At 34.0% G+C, this 22,397-nt stretch overlaps 1 protein-coding gene across 3 annotated transcripts in view; it reads right to left on the bottom strand.

Moving 5' to 3' along the window:
• The window catches only part of LOC123705614 (protein cycle), an 81,500-nt gene extending 61,875 nt beyond the window's left edge, over positions 1 to 19,625 (bottom strand). The window contains exons 1-3 of one of the 3 annotated variants that reach the window (XM_045654490.1): positions 19,317 to 19,625; positions 18,585 to 18,632; positions 6,390 to 6,449 (exon numbers count right to left, since the gene is read on the bottom strand). In XM_045654490.1, coding sequence (XP_045510446.1) covers positions 6,390 to 6,412 — 23 coding nt within the window. In that variant the 5' untranslated portion in view covers positions 6,413 to 6,449; positions 18,585 to 18,632; positions 19,317 to 19,625. The remainder of the gene's footprint in view (positions 1 to 6,389; positions 6,450 to 18,584; positions 18,633 to 19,316) is intronic. The other 2 variants (XM_045654492.1, XM_045654491.1) reach the window with 2 other exon arrangements.
• Positions 19,626 to 22,397: the final 2,772 nt, after the last annotated feature.

Below are 22,397 nucleotides of genomic sequence, written 5' to 3'. Positions count from 1 at the left end.
GTAATCAATGTAAATCGTCAATTATTCACAAAAGCACCAACGAGAAAAAAAAAATTAAGTATGTACGATTTCGTACATATATTTATACGCTAAAAAGAAATTTCTTGAACGTTGACATTAAAAGGCCTTCTCATCTCAATTTTTTATATTATTAGAACGCTTCGAGGAAATTAATAATAATAGATATTTTCTGTAACCGATATCTTAATACGACAAATTAATTGACTGCTGTATGAAGATGTACTACCTATCGCGTAACACTAAACAAAACTCATCAGTGTATACCAATTGCACGCAGTCTTCGCGTCTCAAGCAGAACTCTAAAAATAGATGTGAAGACTTTTGAGATAGCGTAAGGCTGTAAGTTACATATTTAGGTACAATACGTTTAAGTTGGACAAATGTATAGACAGCGGGTGAGCGAGTGAGCGGGTGGCAACGCGACCTGTTGCGTGTCGCTGACAGCCCCCGCGCCGCCCGCCCCCACGGGTATCGTAAGCGGTAAAACATTCCTCCTTCATCCTTGTTGTTCACTTCCGTATCGCCAAACATAATGATTACTTGAGACGCCTTGTTACACGACCAACTTTCCATTAGACTTTAGAGGAACGGATTCTTGTAGTACCTATTTCTATATCTAAATAAATTAATATATGGGTACCTACTTCCTACAACAAACGTTTTGGGCAATGAGTACTGTATAACACGTCGCTAATCTGAATTAAACCATTCATATATTTTCAAAGAGGTATAGTAGATAGTAACTGTATCACGTAGACCGTACTGTAACTTCCATAAATTAATTTTTAAAAGCTGAATCTTAATAGTTTGCAACGACGAGATCTTGTGGGCATTTCCATCTGAGTTGTGAGTAATTTTAAATTGAAGATGGATAAAGATGGACTATCGTAATTTGGGGATCAAGTCAATAGGTAGTTGTGGAGTCCGATGCGTCGGATAGTCTGGCGCCGAAGGCTCCGGCCCCGGCGCGGCCCCGGCCCCGCCAGCACAAAGGGACTCACGCAAATGTCCTCCGCACTTGCCGCCTGCTGCGATGTCACTCTCAAATGAATACATTATACGAATCTGGTATTGCTATTTTTTTGGAATGTTCGTATATTTTTCGAGAAAATTGTTTATATTAATGGCGCCCTTTTATTCTATAATGAACCAGACACCCACGTCGCTTATCGTTCTTCTAATTAAACGATGTAAACAATAATTCATAGTTAATTAAAAAACTTTTTCTCGACTGTTTGTTACTAATAAAATAAACTGCAATCCAACTAACTATTGTTTCGTCTACAGTAAAGTCCAATTATTGATTCCAATAAGTATTGAGTATAGATGCAAATAATAAGAAAATAAAATATAATATTATTAACTATACAAATTATAATGCAAGCTTGACACGAAAGTGATCACATTTCGTATAATTTTTAATATACACACACCGGCACAATTAGCGGAACAGAAACCTATACGCGAGAACATCGTCTGGGATTTGAACGAATGGCAGCAGGTTCGCTTTACTGATGAGTGCAGAGTTCTTTTAAAACAGATCAATGGGAGACAACGAATATGGAGACACAGAGGAGAACGTCAAATATAGTCTAATTTTGAACACACAGTGGCTTATGGTGGCGGCTCGATAATGGTTTGGGGAGGGATATGTTTGAGAGCTCGCACGGAGTTATTGATAGTCACAGGAGGGACCATGACAGCAGATAGATACATCAGAGACATTTAAGAAGAACATGTTGTACCATTTGCCCCATTTATTGGTGACTACTTTATTCTAATGCAAGATAATGCTCGTGCTCATAGTGCACAATCGGTACAGGCACATCTGAGCCACGTAGGTATACCGGTGATGCAGTGGCCAGCAAATTCCCCCGATATGAATCCGATAGAGCATGTCTGGGACTTGATAAAAAGAAGGGTTAAATCCAGAATGCCACCCCCCAACAATCTGAATGAACTTGGAAACGAATTACTTGAGAAGTGGGAGCGGTTGCCCCAAGAAATCATCGATAACATAATCTGTAGCAAGCCCAGACGAATGGAAACCGTAATCAGAGCAAGAGGGGGAAACACTCGTTATTAATTTTGCTTTAATTTTATTGTCAAATCATTTAATGCTTACTTTTTTTATTTTTTTTGTGATGGTTCATAATCATCTAAAAATTTCACTTATTTCAAATTTCTTAATTTTTCAATAAAAAATAACGAAGACTTTTCAAAGTCGTTGTTAAAAGATGTTAATCAACTTGTTATTTTGTATCTAATTACATTTAGTCTCACTTTTTTTTTGTTCCGCTAATTGTGCCGGTGTGTATATTATGCAGATAGATTATGTCTTGAATAACCTACATCTATATACCTCGAACGTCTACACAATAGAATACACACAACTGATATAAAGTTTACTGAATTGTAACGTAATATCTGAAGAAGTTTCAACAATCTACGCTATTGCAAATGTTTCGCTTTAGGAAGCGTTCTCAATTATCAAACTGAGGTCAATTAATCGTCCAATCATTTGAAACTTCACATCTAAGTCCCTGGTGCGACCAGCAATTACTGTAACAAGCCGACTGGAATCGCCATGTGTAACTGACCAGTTGACTACCACAATTATTATGATTTAAATGCATGTAATAGACCGTCGATACTACAAATAGAGCTTGTTAATATATACTCGTTAATCGATACTTTAGTTTAAAGGAATATTGTTGCTATAAAGTTTTTTAAGTTGTCAATTATAAAGCGAAAAATTGGCTTGTTAACAATAATATGATTCCAACATAGAAATCTAAATAACAAGACACTAGAAGCACAGTTGACAGATATAAACGTGCTAGAAGTCGTAAGCGCGCGTGACCTTGTCGCCACTCAGGTGACTTTCACACCATCAGTGTGTTCGCCACTGTTCAGTTGCTCTGGAGACGTATGTGTGTAAACATGGTGTGTTTCAGCATTTCCCATTGCGGAAATTCTTCCACAAGTTACAATTATACTAATAAAGGAATAATATTTCATCGGTAAATATTTTTTTAGAAATAATGCCGTTTTTCCTTAAAATTATAGAATACTAGTGGTCCGCCCCGGCTTCGCTCGTGGTACATTTTTTGCAATAAAAGGTAGCCTATGTTCTTTCTCGGGTATCAAAATATCCATACCAAATTTCATGCCAATTGGTTCAGTAGTTTAGGAGTGATTGAGTAACAGACAGACAGAGTTACTTTAGCATTTATAATATTATAGTAGAGCCATTTTAATAGGCAACATTTGACAGTTCAACAAAATTCAACAACGTAACCTAGTAACGACGACATAGAATAACATGATATTTCGTTTTGTTAGAACTGCACATTTGCTTAACTTTTTTCAATTATGATTACATTTTTATAATAATAATGACCGATACAAGTAATTTTAAGATTTTTACTGATAAACCATACTAAACATAATAAAACAATTTCTGAATTGAAGAACTGACGTCGCTACATTTTGTGTCAAAAAACCTTTTTTCTTTTTTAAATACCAGAGACGTTACTCTAAAAATCGAAATCTGACATCTAGAATCGAATGCATTGATTACTTGTGAATAAAAATCATCATAAATTAATAAATTCGATTGACAAATGTTTCAATCCGTATCGATTAATTCACTTTAATCGATGTTTTTAAGCAGGTTACCTCTCTTCGAAGATAAAATTGATAGACGTCAAATGTTGCCTATTAAATTGGCTCGATTATAGTATGGACACACCCCGGACACTCCATACAAAATTATCGTTTTGACAGTCACACTGTAGAGACTGCAAATGTGTGTGTTAACGCTTTATGGTTGACACATTTGTGACTAGCGTAAAAAAAATTCGCGTTTTTTCTGATGAAATACATCCGTAAACAGCACCATACCATATACCATAATCATTTTTTAATAACCATTTTCTACGAAAAACGATAATCACAAATCCAAAATAATAAAATTACTTTAAGTCAATTTGTCAATCTTCGTTGCGTATCGTCCTTGCAGACAAATACGGACCATTTTCAGGCTGATCGTGCGGGGTGAGGTAAGTGTTTAATTTTGGCGGGAGGTGGAGTGTCCGTTCTGTAGCGTTTAGCTACTATTATGTATTCTGTGGTATGGATTTACAATTAGTATTACGAGTGTCACCATAGTAATCGAAATGACAACGAACGACACAGTTGAACATTCTTATTGTCACGTTTAACGCACGCACGCACACACATAAACACACACACACTCACACACACACACACACACATACATGCGCTCACACACATTAAGTAACTAAGTATTATTTTATTGTAGTTATTTTTATGTTTTTTATTAATATTATTGTATACCTTTCTAGTTTATGGTCTATTCTTAAGAATAATATGTTGTAATCCTTATTGGCAATTTGTTCAATTAATCAACAAAATAGTAAAATCTTGTTAAATGTAAAGCTGTTGGATTACCAAAATAAAATAAAAATTAAAATAAATTATACTAGTGGTCCGCCCCGGCTTCCCCCGTGGTACATATTTCGCAAGAATATGTAGCCTATGTCCTTTCTCGGGTATCAAAATATCTCCATACCAAATTTCATGCAAATTGGTTCAGTAGTTTAGGCGTGATTGAGTAACAGACAGACAGACAGAGTTACTTTCGCATTTATAATATTAAGTATGGATTGAAAATTAACAACCTCTGTTGTAGAAAAGCCGTTTTTTTTTCGTATTGGAGCAAAAAGAAACAAAATGTCTCATATACTTAGGGATGTTAATTGTTATTCTAAAATAAACTGTAAATTCATGCGTTAGGATACATATTAAAAAGCTTAATTTAATATTTAAGTTATTTTTCATAAAAACAAGCTGTCCAATAAAATGCACAGTTTACTTGTGTTTACTGTTTAGCTATCGGTTTAAATGTGTTGATTTTGGCGACAGCGGTTTTCATACGAATTATGACATTATAGCACTTCTATGTGTCTTGTTATTGAGATTTCTATGGATTCCAAGTTCACTGTTCAGTCCATACCAACTCGGTTATTTCCGAGAACAGCTTCTTGTCCGCAAATCACCATTCCGCAGACCACTCCACGGACGCTCCATAGCAATCATATCTGCTAAGTTGCCGTCGCCAATGTTCGTTCGTTTACTTTTATGTTTATAGCGGTTTAGCCCGTTCTCGTAGGGTATTTCTCCTAGCCATTATACTATGAGTATAATCAATTAATCTAATGATAACTATTTAAAAATAATACTGATTCAGACTTTTCACGCTTTTCTCGTCACTTGTCGTTTAATTTATTTACGAATTACTTGAACCTAGACCAGTCTCCGCATTGATGACATTTATTTTTAACAACGCTCATAAATATTTATATTAGTGTTGAATAATAACCGGCGTGCGCTATAATCTCTTCGATAAATTGACACGGAAATTGTATTCAACTTTAGAATATTTTAAATTGACCCATCTGTATCTTAACGAACATTATAATGACGAGCTCGACCGGTACAATGGCAACCTTGGAGGATTCTCACTCGTATTACATAATGTTATATAAACATGTACTGGAATCTTAAAGCCGATAATCTACCTCAATGCTTATATACCGAAAACACGAAGCCTTATAAATTCCATTAACTATTCCTGTGTGGTGGTATCAATTCTGGCATTGAATTCGACAAAGCGCACACAAGACTTGACTTGCAATTTAATGGAATCCACATCTGATTAAAGTAATTGAATCCCGAGATGAGACCAATTGAGAGAGAGTGGACGCAATTGCAACGAGGCGCGAGGGGCTGAAGCTCACACGAGTTACGTGGTACTCGGGCAGACGGGGTCAGCTCGTGCAGGCCGTTGGCAGAGGACACTCATTTTGCTCATTTTTTTGGCGGACCCGACTTCAAGGCAGTCAAAATATTACAAGTGAATTTGGTGTCGATGCGACCTTTAAAACAAGATATAAGGAATAACAGTACCTACGTGTATCGAATTAAGAATATTAAGCTTAAAAAAATTATGTTTTATAATATTCAGGTTTCAATTTTAGGTTTCTCGTTATCTGTCATCAAGATCATTTAATCATCCTGATTTACCATTATGGCAACAACATCCTAAATTAATTCTAAACAATAAAACAAAAAATATTTTCTAGACGTAGCTACTACGTAGCCTACTACGACCTACGCGTAGGTCGTAGTAGGCAACCATTGATAGTGTACTTTTTAAATTTTAATCATGACACCTTATAATGCGACAAATTGTTTATACTCGACGGATAATTCCCAGGTCTCGAGTTTGTTCAACTAAGTAGCGGAAGGATGGGAAATAAATGTAGATGTAGAGTAAATACCTGATATGTCGGAAGCGCGTCATAAGTAGCGCCCACCACCGCACGTGCCGCCGGGCCTACCTGCAACAGAGCACCCGCTCAAACCGATACCATCGAACACCTTCAGTCTGGTGACAAGCTTGCTTTGTTAGTGCGCTTAGTCTAATGGTATGAGGTGCGCGGCACAGATCACGAATGGTGATGTTAAGCAGGGGCGCTCAATGCACATGGAAAGCGATGGGAAATGAAACATCGTGTAGGTTTGATCTGTTAGGTTCAAAATTAGTCCCCTGTTGCAGTAAATGAAAGCCTATCCCGGGCCAGACAGCGCGGCGTTCGTTGTTTGACGTTGTTTTGCGCCCTATTGTCCGCCACGCGTATTGCCCTAACGACCAATCAGCAGCGAAGCGTGAATAACAATCAAGATTTTAAACTTGTTTGTCGTATCGATCGGACAAAGAACGGTAATTAAAAAAACAAAACAATATTTTCGAATGCAGTTCAATGTTTAAATCGAGTAACGTTCAATTAATTACAAAAATATGACAATTATATTAAACAAATTTGACATAGAAATCACGTGCGTCCAAGAAGCTTATATCTAATACACTGGAGATTGCACTATGACCATGACCATGATAATATAATATTAACTTGTAACAAGAAAATATAACCTTGAATGACGTCAGTGTTGTTTTTTGTCTCTTTCTGTGGAGCGACCACGCTGGTTTGTATATATTCAGGATTTTTCGAAAAAGAAAAAACTAAAAATCATGGTCTATAAATAATTAAATAATAATGACATATATTTTTAACAGTAGTTATATTATAATATTACTGGTCGTACTTTATAGGTACATACAATTTTAATTGGTAAAGAATGATAGTTTTAAATAACTTTTGGCTGAAAAGCTTGGATATGAACCGATATATAGCATTAACATCCTTTGTAAATAGAGGAAAGTTGTGTTTTGCATCAGATGCTGTTTACTAAATTGTAAGCTACTCAGATCTTCTTTTTAAACGTGTTGCTTCGACGGGTCAATTTCAAGCCAAAATCATCAAAGAAAAACTGTTTATAACAGCCTTGTACAAATTTCAGCTAACTTTACAAAGTTTATTTTTCAAAAGGTATTTTTTTCTGGGTCGTAATCCTCAGTAATTTTACCCTTGATGGGCACATATATTTCTTTTTATTTTACTTTTTGGAAAGCTGAAATACGTAAAACAAAAAAATATGAAGTAAGTTAAAAATGTATAAATTTCAATGTAAAAACGAACAATCTTATAACTACATGTAAGTGCAATACCGATGTCGTGTGTTGTTTCATTTGTAGCGACGGCAAGCCAATTTACGGGTTATCGAATTTCAAGTGTAGCCCAAAGAAAGTTCATACGGTAACTCGTATATAAACAGTTCGTGCCCTATGCACAGACAGTCACGGGCTTGTCGGGACGCGGGTGGGTCGCATTAGGTCGAATATTAATTACATACGGATAAATATATGTAGTTAACGAAATATAACCTTTGCGTAGTTAATCATCTTTTATTACACCCGCACATAACAAGCCCCTACATTGGTGACTCCAATACATTACTAGTAACAATCTTAAAAATGGTGTTCTAAATTTCATCATAATATTGTTATTACAATATTATATTCTCTTCGCTATCCATAAAAACTCGTCATCATGGTTACCTTACTTGTTAATTTTGTTTGTTGAAAACTTGTTGAAAAATGATAAAATATTAGGAAAATAACAAATTTAACATGAGTCTTTACATAGTGGAATATTGCATACTTCAGAATAGTATTGTATGACATTATTGTCAATTTACAACGAAGGCATCTTGGTTGAGTTTACTGTGTCCATTTACTTGCAACTACATTAGCAATTTTGTTCAGTTCAGTATTTTGAAATCTTGTTTTATACTTTTTCAGCGCCGGTTATTGTCGTAGTTGGGTCACACCCCGGACACTCCATACAAAATTATAGTTTTGACAGTCACACTGTAGAGACTGCAAATGTGTGTGTAAACTCTTTATGGTTGGCACATTTGTGACTAGCGTAAAAAAAAATTCGCGTTTTTCTGATGAAATACATCCGTAAACAGCACAATATCTAACCATTTTCTACGAAAAACGATAATCACAAATCCAAAATAATAAAAATGCTTTAAGTCAATTTGATTAATGTTGTCAATCTTCGTTGCGTTTCGTCTAAAGACGTCGTTGGTATCGTCCTTGCGGGGAAATGGGTACCATAACATGTCTGATCGTGCGGGGTGAGGTAAGTGTTTAATTTTGGCGGGAGGCGGAGAGTGTCCGTTCTGTAGCGTTTAGCTTCTATTATGTATTCTGTGGTTGGGTTTTAGTTTTTTCACTTTATATTATTTGTACTATTTTGGTGTTAAAGTGTATTTGGGGGCATAATATTAACAAAAGTGAAACTGATGAACTAATAAAGAAGCTATGGACGAAAAGATGTGAATTATATGCAATCAGCCCATGAATACAGGTAAAGTCACGAGCAAATGCTAGTAATATATGTATATATATTCAAAATGTACAAGGAAAGCGCTTTCAAATGATACCAAACACGGGATATTTATCTTAACTTTATTTTTTTACTCTGTATGTTTTGTCCGATAGAGGACGCCACATTAGATTTTGTGAAACCCCATATAGCCTATAACCAGCGGACAATTAAGACGCTTCTAATGATATGTCATTTGTCAAATTCTGATAAGTAGTTTAGACGTTACGAGGGAACAGATGAACATACATACATACATACATACATAGCCTGTCAAAATCATAACCCTCCTTTTGCTTTGCCGTAGTCGGGTAAAAATTAAGGAGAAAGACGTGTCTCGACCTTGCTGTGTTCACATTGATTGTGTGCACAAGTATACTTACTTCGTACATACCCTACAGGCCACTGAGCAAGTAATATAGGAAGAGACGGCACTCACTACTACTAATTCCATTTTCGAGCTCACGCACACATATGCATGTCGAGTCTTATATACCAACCTATAAAAAGTTCACGTCAAACATGACCCACATTGCTGCCAACATTTAAAAGTTGACGTTGCTAGTGATATCTCTTAAGAGCAGTGGCGTGCCTAGGGTGTAAGGACTGGGCAAGCCCAAATTTTTCGAAGTGTTTGCTGGGTACCCTTTTCTTGAATTAGGTATACACTGTGTTACTAAGTAGGTACCTATGTTCGTTATAAAACTTATAAAAAATGTGAACATACCGAATCAAATCTTCTAAATCTTCACGCGCGCCCGCAAACAGTTGAGTCAAACGTTTACCATTACAATCATTTTAAAATCTATATCTATAAATTATATAAAACTGTATGACATTATACCTATTATAAAATTGTACAGATCATTTATATTCTAATTCAAAACGCCGATCTTTCTGAAGGAAATATTTTATAACATCAGAATAGAAGTAGGTACCTACTTAGGTGATTGTTTTAATTCAATTAACAGCTCTTTCTCAGTGACAGTCATTGTTAATTCAGAAAGGCGTTCTTGGCCTTGTGTATTTCTTAAATACGTACCTACCTACCTATGAATTCGATTTAACGCTGAGAAAGCACGCTCCGTGGAAGAACAACTAGCAAGAATCGTAAATACCAAAATATGTGCAAGTTTCATCAGAAGGCTTCTTCTAACCAATTCTCATTCATGAAATCGATTAATTCGTAAACATTACAATTAAAATTTGGTTTATGTTACTTACTGCACAAATCGGGAGTTGGTTTTGATGAAGAAATTAATCGTTGTTTTACAGTAAAGTTTAATGATTTTACCTTTCCCCGCTGAGCACAAAGCAAACCATCACAATTTACAATACAATCTGTGTCGCGACACTTATTTTATCACAAAATTCGAAAAACTTAACCTAAATTACACCGGTATAATCACGCGCTAAACAATAATATTCACGACGTTCGTTCGCGCGACGCGCAATCGTAACTATCTTCACACTGTTAAAGCCCGGCTTTGTTGGCCATATTAATTGCTATAGAATTCTATAGATAGGTATGTAGCTACTTCAACGAAATTTCATACGTTAGAAGAGATAAGCGCAAAGCCCGGTAAAAGCCCACGAGTGCAAGCGAGAGAACTATATGTCACTCAAGAAGGACACCGCACTGTTTATACAAAGTACGACTTTATTTAGATAGCAAGAAGGATGAAATTAAAAAGTTTGACTCGAATTCGACATTGTTTGTTGGTGAGTTTTCATTGAATTTCGGAGCAAATTTTGAATTGCTCGTTGCGCGCGAATACTCAAAAGTGAATTTGGGTATTTTCCTGTCTCGTAGCGAATTCCTTAGGCAAGCCGGGCTTTTCGGCTTGTATGAACGTACCGCCACTGCTTAAGAGTGCTAGTATCGATAAAACTTCATATCGATATCGATAAAATTTTGACTTATAACACATAAAACTGAAAGAATAGAATAAATTCGATCACTCGGGCGGGTCACGAGTGGCTGAGTTGGTTAGGCATCCGCCCCGGAATGGCGCGAAAGGATGCGGGTTCGAGTCCCACCTCGTGATCGAATTTTTTCTATTCTTTATAAATTTATATTTATAAAGCATTTGAATGTTATAAAACCAAAAAAATATGAATTCAACAAAAAAAAGTCGTGTTCCATTGTTACAATATTGTATTCACTGAAAAGTGCTTCATATTGGTTGAGATGGTTGTTAAATCATCTCAATAGATGGCGCGCGGTGTGTCCTTTATGACACATAAAACTGAAAGAATAGAATAAATTCGATCACTCGGGCGGGTCACGAGTGGCTGAGTTGGTTAGGCATCCGCCCCGGAATGGCGCGAAAGGATGCGGGTTCGAGTCCCGCCTCGTGATCGAATTTTTTCTATTCTTTATAAATTTATATTTATAAGGCATTTGAATGCCATAAAACCAAAAAAATATAAATTCAACAAAAAAAAGGTCGTGTTCCATCGTTACAATATTGTATTCACTGAAAAGTGCTTCATATTGGTTGAGATGGTTGTTAAATCATCTCAATAGATGGCGCGCGGTGTGTCCCTTATGACACATAAAACTGAAAAAATAGAATAAATTCGATCACTCAGGCGGGTCACGAGTGGCTGAGTTGGTTAGCCATCCGCCCCGGAATGGCGCGAAAGGATGCGGGTTCGAGTCCCGCCTCGTGATCGAATTTTTTCTATTCTTTATAAATTTATATTTATAAAGCATTTGAATGCCATAAAACCAAAAAAATATAAATTCAACAATCTCATCTCCAATTGATTCTACAGCCAGAACATGACGTATTAGAGAAGTTTTCTCATAAATTGTTATGTTTTATCTTCCAGAACAGTCATTGGGTACATATTGCAAATATTTAGTCACAAATCACAATAATTATTATCTACACACAAAGATTTTAACATTGTTTACACATAACACTTTAATCTTATTTTTTCACTTTTGGCAGAAATATTACGAATTAAAAAATTCAATGTACTGTACATTAACTAGGTAAATAACAAAATCTACGTCCTACGATATACGAAGAACAGATTTTGTTTAGGTATCTTCCACCAAAACAATAAAATAAAACGCCATTTTGAATTCAAATTTCAAACAACAAATCACAATCAAGACGTTGTCTATGCTTATGTCTTAACCATTGACAAGAAATCGAAGAAAGAAAGAAGTAATTTATTATTAAACTAGCTTAAAATTAAAATGTACAAAAATAAGGTTTAAAAAAAAAAGAAGAAATAATAATAAAAACTGAAATATTAAATCTAATATTATATGATTACATCGGAGAGGCCAACATTAGAAATATTTTTATTTTTCTAAATGTTGGCAGGCCAGACTTGACCTTAGGTCTTGGAAAAGTACAAAATAATTTGAACTCTATGTCAATTAAATAAAGTTTATAATTGCTTGATAATGGAAGCCTAACCAAAACGATGTTCTAACTTCTAAGTGTCGACCCACTGCTACAGGCTACAGTACAGTAAATGGCCGATTATTATTAAGTGTTCAGATTACCCAGTCTTAATTTTCTAATTCTAATTTAAGCTGATTGAATGATTAGTTTTTGCTTTCTACGAAATTGTATATGTACACATGAAAACCAGCGAGATAATACAATACAATACAAATACAGTTTTGCATAATGTTTATGATTTTAAATTTTCAATTAAAATTAAATGAATGATCAAGTGCAATCGCGATAGACTATGGAGTCTATTATAAAGAGTCACATCGGGGTAATACATTGATTAAACGACACTAATGATTATAGTAAGTACTTGGAGACTCGAGTTATCCATAGCTTCGGTTTGTTTTTTCTTGTAAGTTTGGAGATAGTTTCCAAACTTACAAGGAAAAACTACTACTTGAACATTAACGATGTTAACAAAATTGAAACAAAATACATATGTACAAATTCTGCAATCAAAATACAGTTTTGAGGGACATTTTTTCATGCACAAAGTACGGCACGTGTAATAAAATCTAAAGCGAGGTCGTATTTCACGCGGGAATGTCAAAATATTTGATAAACAATCGGAAAGCTCATTGAAATAGAATTTGCAGTCTGTTTACAAAGTGACCAGTGACCAGAAGACCAGAATGTTCGCTCGTAATAGCAGCATGAATAAAAATTATTGACCGAAGGAAGCGGAGGTGAGACGAGACCGAGAGTCGACACTGCTGAGAGTTCTTGCAGAGATGTCATGTCATTGTATTGGGGACATCGAAGCGTCTCGAAGCAGGAACTCGAAACGTCTCCGCAAATATGGATCTTTGGAATATGGCCTCATAAATGGCTCATGTTTAAACCATGACGTTTCATACTGATTGAAATATTGAAATGTCGTCACGAACAGCTGTAGAAGTAGCAATGCAAGCTTTTAAATGAATTTATATTGAGTTTACATATCTATACAATGTCGCTCATGCGCATGTAACCGCTTGTAATATTCTGAATGTTCATGAAGAAACATCGAAAATAAACTTCAAAAGGGGGGGTCTATCTATAATATTTTTCATGTTATTCAATTTTTAATTTTTTGTAGACTTGCTTTCTATTTTTTGACACATCTCCGAAGTTTATGGGTCGATTTGGATTCTGTTTATTATTTCCAAAAGCTTATGAGTTATTTTAACAGGTTAATCTGGGGGCACGGTAGTGCCCCCGCCAAGACGAGCAAGCGAACAAGCGAAGCGCACGGGCACTACCTACCTTTTCTCGAAGCGCTTCGACGTTTTTTTGAACCCTCATAACTTGGGTTTGGATTATGCTAGATCAACAAAATTTTCAGGATATATTGTCAATAGCGGACTTATTGAATATATTAAGTTTTAATTACATTAGCTTTTATACTTCAGATTTTATTTATATATAAAAAACGCTAATTTCGTCACTGACTCACTGATGATCATCAAAATTCTTAAGGTATTTCCTAATGTCCTAGAAAGCTGAAATTTTGTATGTAAGCTAGTATTAGCACACAAACAACAAAAAAATTATAAAACTTGTAACTTTCATCCCCCAACCCCTTAAACTAGGGGATGGGAGTTTGTATGAGACCTGTAATTTTAAATTAAATTTTGATGACGCTAGAGGTCTAATCTAATAATCTAAAACTTGGTTCCCCTAGATATATAATATATCTATAGGTACTCCTTGTTAAAAAAAAAAATTAATCGACATATAAAATTTTGTTACAAACAACTTACAAAAAGAAATGAAATCCCACCAAAAACATTTTCATGTAAAATGTTACCAAGACGAGCCCATATGACTCGCACGGTGAAAAAGTTATCAGATCTCATGTAGAGCCAAGCTTCTAACACTACACGCCCTAACTCTATAAGGCCTAACTTCACAAACTCTACACCTTAGTCAAAATATGTGGCTTGGCCGTTCGTTACTACAAGAACTATTGTATAACACAAAAGTAATGAACAGTGAATTAATTTTTCACCTTACGCCGATGTGAATGTAGCGAAATGGCCAAGCCACATAGTTTGACTAAGGTGTAGAGTTTGTGAAGTTAGGCCTTGTAGAGTTAGGGCGTGTAGTGTTAGAAGCTTGGCTCTACATGAGATCTGATAACTTTTTCACCGTGCGAGTCATATGGGCTCGTCTTGGTAACATTTTACATGAAAATGTTTTTGGTGGGATTAACATTTTTACTAAAAATTATCGACTACGAAAAAAAGACGGAATCGATGTCATTTTTTCGGTAAAAAATTGTGTATTTATTTTAAAACAAACTAGTATAAGTCCACAAACTGTCCGCATAGGACGACTTTTTTAAATCATTATTTGTAATCTACTACATAGTAGCTAAAAATTCACAGAACATTACTATTACCTATGTCTAAAAAAAATCAGCAAACAACTTGTTGAACATTTGCAACTATGCAAAATTCTTGTATTTTTTTATTTTTTTTATCATAAAACTGGATATTGCTTGTTTGTTATTATTTACATTATCATCCTCATTATTAGCTTAACCTTTTAGTACTCACTGCTAAGAGCGGGGACATTTAATTGACTTTTACATTTTCTTTAACTAAAATGACTCTTAGAGTTTTAGAGTTTTACTTTGGATTAAGTTGCAGTTTGGTTTAATAATGATCTGTGAATTTTTAGCTACTATGTAGTAGATTACAAATAATGATTTAAAAAGTCGTCCTATGGGGACAATTTATGGACTTATACTAGTTTTTTTTAAATAAATACACAATTTTTTACCGAAAAAATGACTTCGATTTTGAATTTTATTTTCGATGTTTCTTCATGAACATTCAGAATATTACGGGCGGTCACATGCGCATGAGCGACATTGTATATAAGTGGATGAATTTAAAATAATTGCACGGAATTCAAGGGACAACTTTTCCTAAAGAAAATAAAAATATGATTTTGTGTGGTATAAATTACTGGAAGTAACTAGAGTACAGCTAACACCAAACGAAACTGAACTCAGTATATTCCAACTCGTCAGCTGAGGATTTGCTAACTCTAAAATGTCCTATAAGCCCTTGTCCTACAATTTCAGAACTAAAAATCGATACGAGACGTATTCACGTATGGATGTGATCTGAGAACGAGTGGTAACAAGCTTAATCGTCCGCTAACTAACTGAGAGGATTGTCCGCCGATTATCCTCTCAAAGCGATGCACAGTTTGGGATGAACGGGGAACCTACTTGCGTACACTTGGTAACTAATTGCTAGGCATAGACGATTGCTAATACAAGTGCTGAAGGATCAGCCTGGGGACTGAGCGGCTAAATGTTAGAGCTTTTACTGGAGCCTGGAGGTGCTTGAGGTTCGACAGTCTGTCTGAACATAATCATTCCTTAACTATGAAAGAATTATGCAAATAACAAAATTTAGTGAAAAATGATTACTTATGATTCGTAAAATTATTCGGTAATTTTATTAACTACAACAACAACAAAATTTGATCTGGTAAGATGAAGTATGTAGGCAAAAAACAATATTTGAACAGTCTGTGTTTGGCAATGGTTTCTTAATTTACATAGAGTAAGATTAGAGGACAAGTAAGGTTGTCGAGGCGACGCGGCCGCCGCGACCTCCGCCATATCAACATAATTGAAGTCCAAATCATTCTACATCTGCTTATTTGGGTTTCGTCGAACTCAATACCGGCGAGAACTAAGATCTTGAAGTTGTTGTTTTTTTTATGTTATCAGATAGCAAACGAGCAGACGTGTCACACTCCATCCACTCGACTGGGAAATATATGTGTTGCTGTCCATAAAAAGGAAAGAGAGGGAATATCGTAGGAATTAATTAGCCTTGGCTTGCTGCCGGTTTTTTAGATACTTAAAGGTACACTAATTTTTAAAGGATTCCATGTTATAAGAGTTCGGGAATACCGCTGGTGTTATTGCTATAAGTTTTAATTAATAAAACATCCAAAAGTGTAAAGGTGATAAATTTAAGAAAATTATATAAATACTTAAGGAAGTAAAAGTGTACATGAAATTAAAGGTTTGAGTTCGAGGTTTTTTTATAGAATAAATGGTTAAAGATTATGTATAAAACCGTAATGTAAATTCGAAAGTATACTGAACTATATAGTAAAGACTGTGACTAAAGAAGGAGAAAGATTACATTAGAGGAATTAATTTGGAATTACATTATTATATATTTACAAACGCCGATACAGTAGAATTATTATGGGGGACAGAGATTCTTCATTTTTTAGGAATAAAATTTAAAATCCAAATTGGTTATTGATTCGCTTCCTGGTTCGCATATCAACGTCACTGATGTTCTTTTGTATATAGCAGCTCCTAGAGGAATGTCCACTAAACTATCAAACTTGAGTCAATTGAAGACGACTTCAACACGCACCGTGGATCGAAATATAGAATATCGAACAGCTGTTATGTTCATCCCTACTTTATTTATAGCTATGTTATTCAAAATTAACTTTTCAAACTAATGTACTGTTTATTAATTGTCCAATCAATGTAACAATAATAATAATGACTTAATTACGTAAAATATTTCGTCGTAATACTTTTTATTGTAAGTAAATAATAAACTAAGTATATAATATGATAAATACAGAATGATAGCTGATATGCTAAAATGTAAATACAAATAACAATAAAAGTCAAGTAGGCAATATGCCTCATAGCCGTTGACCCAAACACTGAAGGGCTATGAAACTTTGAGTATGAGGGCCTGTTGGGATGTTTCTTTTCGTAGCTTCTATACTACACATGAATGTATTAAATTAATTATTAACAATTAATTCTAAGTTTGCTTTAAAATTTTATATTTTTGTTATCTTCATTAATCAATATAAAAAAGCAACCACAAGCAGATATTGCATACAATGATAAGTATGTTAATTTTTTGAGTTCATTCGGAGAGTTTTGATCGATCTAAATATAAACTATTGAAATAAAACTATAAGGGCCGGCGCAGATATGGCTGAGCGCGGCACAGAGGATTTTTCAATATCCAAGTATTATGGACATTGATAATATTCACAAGCAATGCTCCTTGGGAATAAATGGTTGTTATTTGATTTTGAATATTGTTTTAATGAGGACAATGGCGATAATAGCTTGACAATGAAAAATGCTCTGCGCTACATTTTGCATTATCTGTGCCTGCCCTTAATTTTGAAATCTAATATGTATTTCCAATAGCACTTACAGTCTATTTTTAACCAACTTCAAAAAAAAGGAGGAGGTTATCAATTCGTTCGGTATGTTTTTTTTTGTATGTATGTACACCAATTACTCCGAGGTTTCTGAACCGATTTACGTGATTCTTTTTTTGTTCGATGCGGAATGGTCTCGAATTGGTCCCATAAAAATTTTATTCGGATAGGCCCAGTAGTTTTTATTTGATGAGCATTTTTGTCTGTGCAAGTTTGAAGTCGGTTGTTTTTAACGCAGTTATTGACTTGTTACTTTTAAATTAAGAAACTACACAATAATTTAAAACAAATATTTTACTATAATCTACATCCCGGGGTTTCTTTAGTGGACTACACATATTATAGGTTTTTTGTGGGAGGGGAGGGGGGAGGAGGGAGGGACCCTCCCCCCAAAAGGGGAAAGTAAGGAAACCAATAGATTCTATTCTAACCTCAAAATGTATGGAATTGGTGTAAAATCATTTTAACTAAGCATTAGACGATAATAACAAATATTTTACGATACATAAATAAAATACTTGAAACAAGTTGTGTAAACCTACGTAGTTTTTTATATTTGAGAGCCGGCCGCTGCGTTAAGTCACAACTCACAGTACAGTGAAATGGAACGTGGTTCGCTTTTTTTGCCCAACAAAATGGATAAATGCACTTTTTTTGCACAAAAAATTATTAACTTTAAAAATTAATAACTAAAAAACTACAAGTTTCCTAACAATAATATTTTGGAATTACAATCTTACATTACCTAGCTAACTAGCAATATAAATATTTGCAACAAATTTGTGCGGCAGTCCACTAAAGCCAACCCTACATCCCTATTTATTGAGCAATAGTGCATTTTACTTTTTCATCCATCAAAGCCTGAACAAGCAATTAGAAAACTATAAAAGTATAAAATATAAATCAACATTGTCCCATGAACATAAATATGAGTGTATAGCATGAGTGAAAACATATTATATAATTTACTGACCTACAATGTTGTTTTCTTTATTCGTTATGTTTTTTTTTTCTTTACAATCTGAGAAAGAAACATATATTATATTAATTTATGTTATTAATAGGTATTGGAAGCATATTTTACAAATAGCATAAAGCAGAAATAATGGTAATGCAAATATATTTTGTTTTATGATTTGGTTGTTAACAAACTCCAGTAAAGTATAATAAAAAGATCTTATGGCAAATTTATGAAAAAAATTTGATCAATAATTGGCTCTGTTAAATTGGGTAACAATATTTTTGTTGCATTATTCCTATATAGGTATATACATTATACACTGCAAATGTTCTAATTAAGTAACATTATAATGTCAAGAATGATCATACAACTTCTTAGGTACCTACATAAAACAGATTCCCAGTATGTCAAAAACATATTGAAATGAATAATGAAAATCTTTCGATAATATTGATAAGTAATGAGATATTGTAGCTTTATACAGAGAATAATATAGATTATAGACGAAGGACAAACACGACTATGGCGTGAAGCGAGGTGATACAGTAGACTTGTTGAATAGTTCCAGAGCAAATGTTGTAGAGACATAATTTCATAAGTAAATATGAATTTATAAAGACAAATTATTAATATTTTGCAATACAAAGTAGTATTATTGAGACTGCGTATATTACATTGAAGTAAAGTCATTTTTTGTAGCATGCATGTATTTGTAGCTAAAATACAAATAGTAATAATACTCACTGGCCACCGCTGGACGTGCTTGGTTGATTGAGGAAATCATCCATCCCGCGTGAAAAAGCATGGAAACTTCAAGAAGTAATATCTATCTAACTTGTTTCTTTACAGTCACCACCAAAACTTACGAATTGCTGTCAATCTGGTAATTTATCAATATTCAACTGAATAGAAAGTTCGACAGGCAAATATAGTAAGGCACTCTAAATGGAACGGGATGGTAGTAAAACTTGCAATTGCAATATTATAAAATTAAATAGGTATTATTATCGAAAACTATAGGGAAGACACAATTAATACACTGTCACGAATGCAACTGTCAAAAACTTTTATTGCTGTCAAAAACTTCAAACTATAGAGTACAGAAGAATGACAGCAGATGTCTTTGAGTACCTACCTCAAGAAGCTTATATCACACTGGAGATTGCACTATGACCATTGACTTGTCACAAGAAAATATAACCTTGAATGACGTCAGTGTTGTTTTTTGTCTCTTTCTGTGGGTGACCACACTGGTTTGTATATTCAGGATTTTTCGAAATAGAAAAAACTAAAAATCATGGTCTATAAATAATAACGACATATATTTTTAACAGTATTAATTATATTATAATATTACTGGCCATACTTTATAGGTACATACAATTTTAATTGGTATAGAATGATAGTTTTAAATAACTCTTGGCTACAAAGCCTGGATATGAACCGATATATAGCATTAACATCCTTTTTAAATAGAGGAAAGTTGTGTTTTGCATCAGATGCTGTTTACCAAATTGTAAGCTACTCAGATCTTCTTTTTAAACGCGTTGCTTCGAAGGGTCAATTTCAAGCCAAAATCATCAAAGAAAAACTGTCTAAAATAAACGCCTTGCACAAATTTCAGGTAACTTTACAAAGTTTATTTTTGAAAAGGTATTTTTTTCTGGGTCGTAATCCTCAGTAATTTTACCCTTGATGGGCACATATATTTATTTTTATTTTACTTTTTGGAAAGCTGAAATACCTAAAACAAAAAATATGAGGTAAGTTAAAAAAGTATAAATTTCAATGTAAAAACGAACAATCTTATAACTACATGCGAGTGCTATACCGATGTCAAGTGTTGTTTCATTACTAGTAAAAATCTTGAAAATGGTGTTCTAAATTTCATCATAATATTGTTATTACAATATATTCTCTTCACTATCCATAAAAACTCGTCATCATGGTTACCTTACTTGTTAATTTTGTTCATTGAAAACTTGTTGAAAAATGATAAAGTATTAGGAAAATAACAAATTTAACATGACTGCTTTCTAAAATGATGCATTATTTTACAATTTTTGCCATTGAAATGATTCTAAACAGGTAAATGCAGGAGTATTGAGGAATATTGTAAATAACGTAAATATACACTTGCCTGTGAAATTCTATGCCAGAATTTGGTGCCCAAACAATTCTGCAATTTTTCACAATGCAATACATCATTTATATTCGGAAAATATTTATTAAATACGCAACAATATTAACATAAATATTCGAAGCGACGCAATTTTTTTGACACTTATGCCATATTGTCAAAGTGAGAGTTGCTACAATTTTATTATGGTAACTACCCATAATCAGGGAGTATCGCTTTTTAATAATTGGTCCAGATACTTATTTTATTTAGCATAAATAATAATTGTCTCATCCAACAATGCTTCTGAATGACGTTGTTGGCAATTTATCAACAAACTCATGTACAAAAACTAACCTTTTGCACAGAATATTACGGCATACATAGTAGCCTTGGGAAAACTTCGTATTAACAGTGGCAATACCAAGTTAGGTGTGAAAGTGATAAAACACAACAATTTTCTTGTTACACGTCAAATGTTCATACCGAAATCTCCAGTGTATAAGATATAAGCTTCTTGACCTACCTAAACCAAGAAGCTAATAGATCTGTGCAAGAAGCTTTTATCTGTGATCACAAATCAAAATAATAAAATTACTTTATGTCAATGTCAATCTTCATTGCGATTTGCGTATCGTCCTTGCAGAATTGCAGAAAAATGCGGACCATTTTCAGGTTGATCGTGCGGGGTGAGGTAGGTAATTGTTTAATTTTGGCGGGAGGCGGAGAGTGTCCCTTCTGTAGCGCTTAGCTACTATTATGTATTCTGTGGTGAAAGACTAAAATCTTTAAAAAAAAAATTCGAATAAACGTTATAATCCAGTCAGTAGGTATTTATGCTCTACAAAAGGTGGCGTAGAAAATGTTTTGAAACGAATTTTTTTGTATCCGTCATTCCTATCTGCCTGCAGACATGATGGAGAGCGTCGTCGTTCCAGTAGTTAAATTTAATTCCAGGAGTTAATACAACTAAAACATTTTGACGTCACATCTATGGTGACCAGTCATGGCGCGTTTATAGTCACGTGATTTTAATTTAAATTTCATCAATTTTTAATTGCTTATAATTAATTATTGAAAAAAAAAATTTTAGAGTTTTTTGCATTAAATATCAATATTATTAATACAGTGCGACTTAGAAGAGATGAAATTAATTAATTTGGAACTAATTTTTTTTCATTATCTGGCAACCCTGAATTATCAATGCAGCTGTCAAGTTTAATAAAAATTTGTTGTTTGGTGAAGTTGAGATAAAATTGTTATTTTAAACAAGAAATTTACTAAAAAAAGGAGAAATCATGAAAAAGGTTAAACGTAGCGGTGTCCGTGATGCCATATATAAAGTTTTCATTCGGTGTTTCTCATAATTTCAAGCTGAAAAACGAGAAAAATATTTGGAAAACGTTTACAGACGTACAGCAGATTATACCGGTGAGATTCTATTTATTTTTGCTCAGTACTACGTAAAATAGAATATTCCATTAGTGACGAGTGTTTAATGTACGTATCTATGGCGATTATTACGTTTTTGAAATTTAATTTGAGGTTATTTGTATGTAAACAAAAACTAGTTTTTATAGTGCGACCAGCACAATTTGAGTCAAGAAGTTATATCCAATCCAACCAGCCTTAAATAGTATAGTGATAACTATTTTCATACAGCTATCTATGAATCCTTACTTGCTACTTACTAGAGTGGACGCAGG

This window comes from Colias croceus, chromosome Z (genome assembly GCF_905220415.1).
Source record: "Colias croceus chromosome Z, ilColCroc2.1".
Taxonomy (NCBI): domain Eukaryota; kingdom Metazoa; phylum Arthropoda; class Insecta; order Lepidoptera; family Pieridae; genus Colias; species Colias croceus.
The sequence above is the reverse complement of the archived record's forward strand: the minus strand, read 5'-3'. Positions and strand labels throughout refer to the sequence as shown.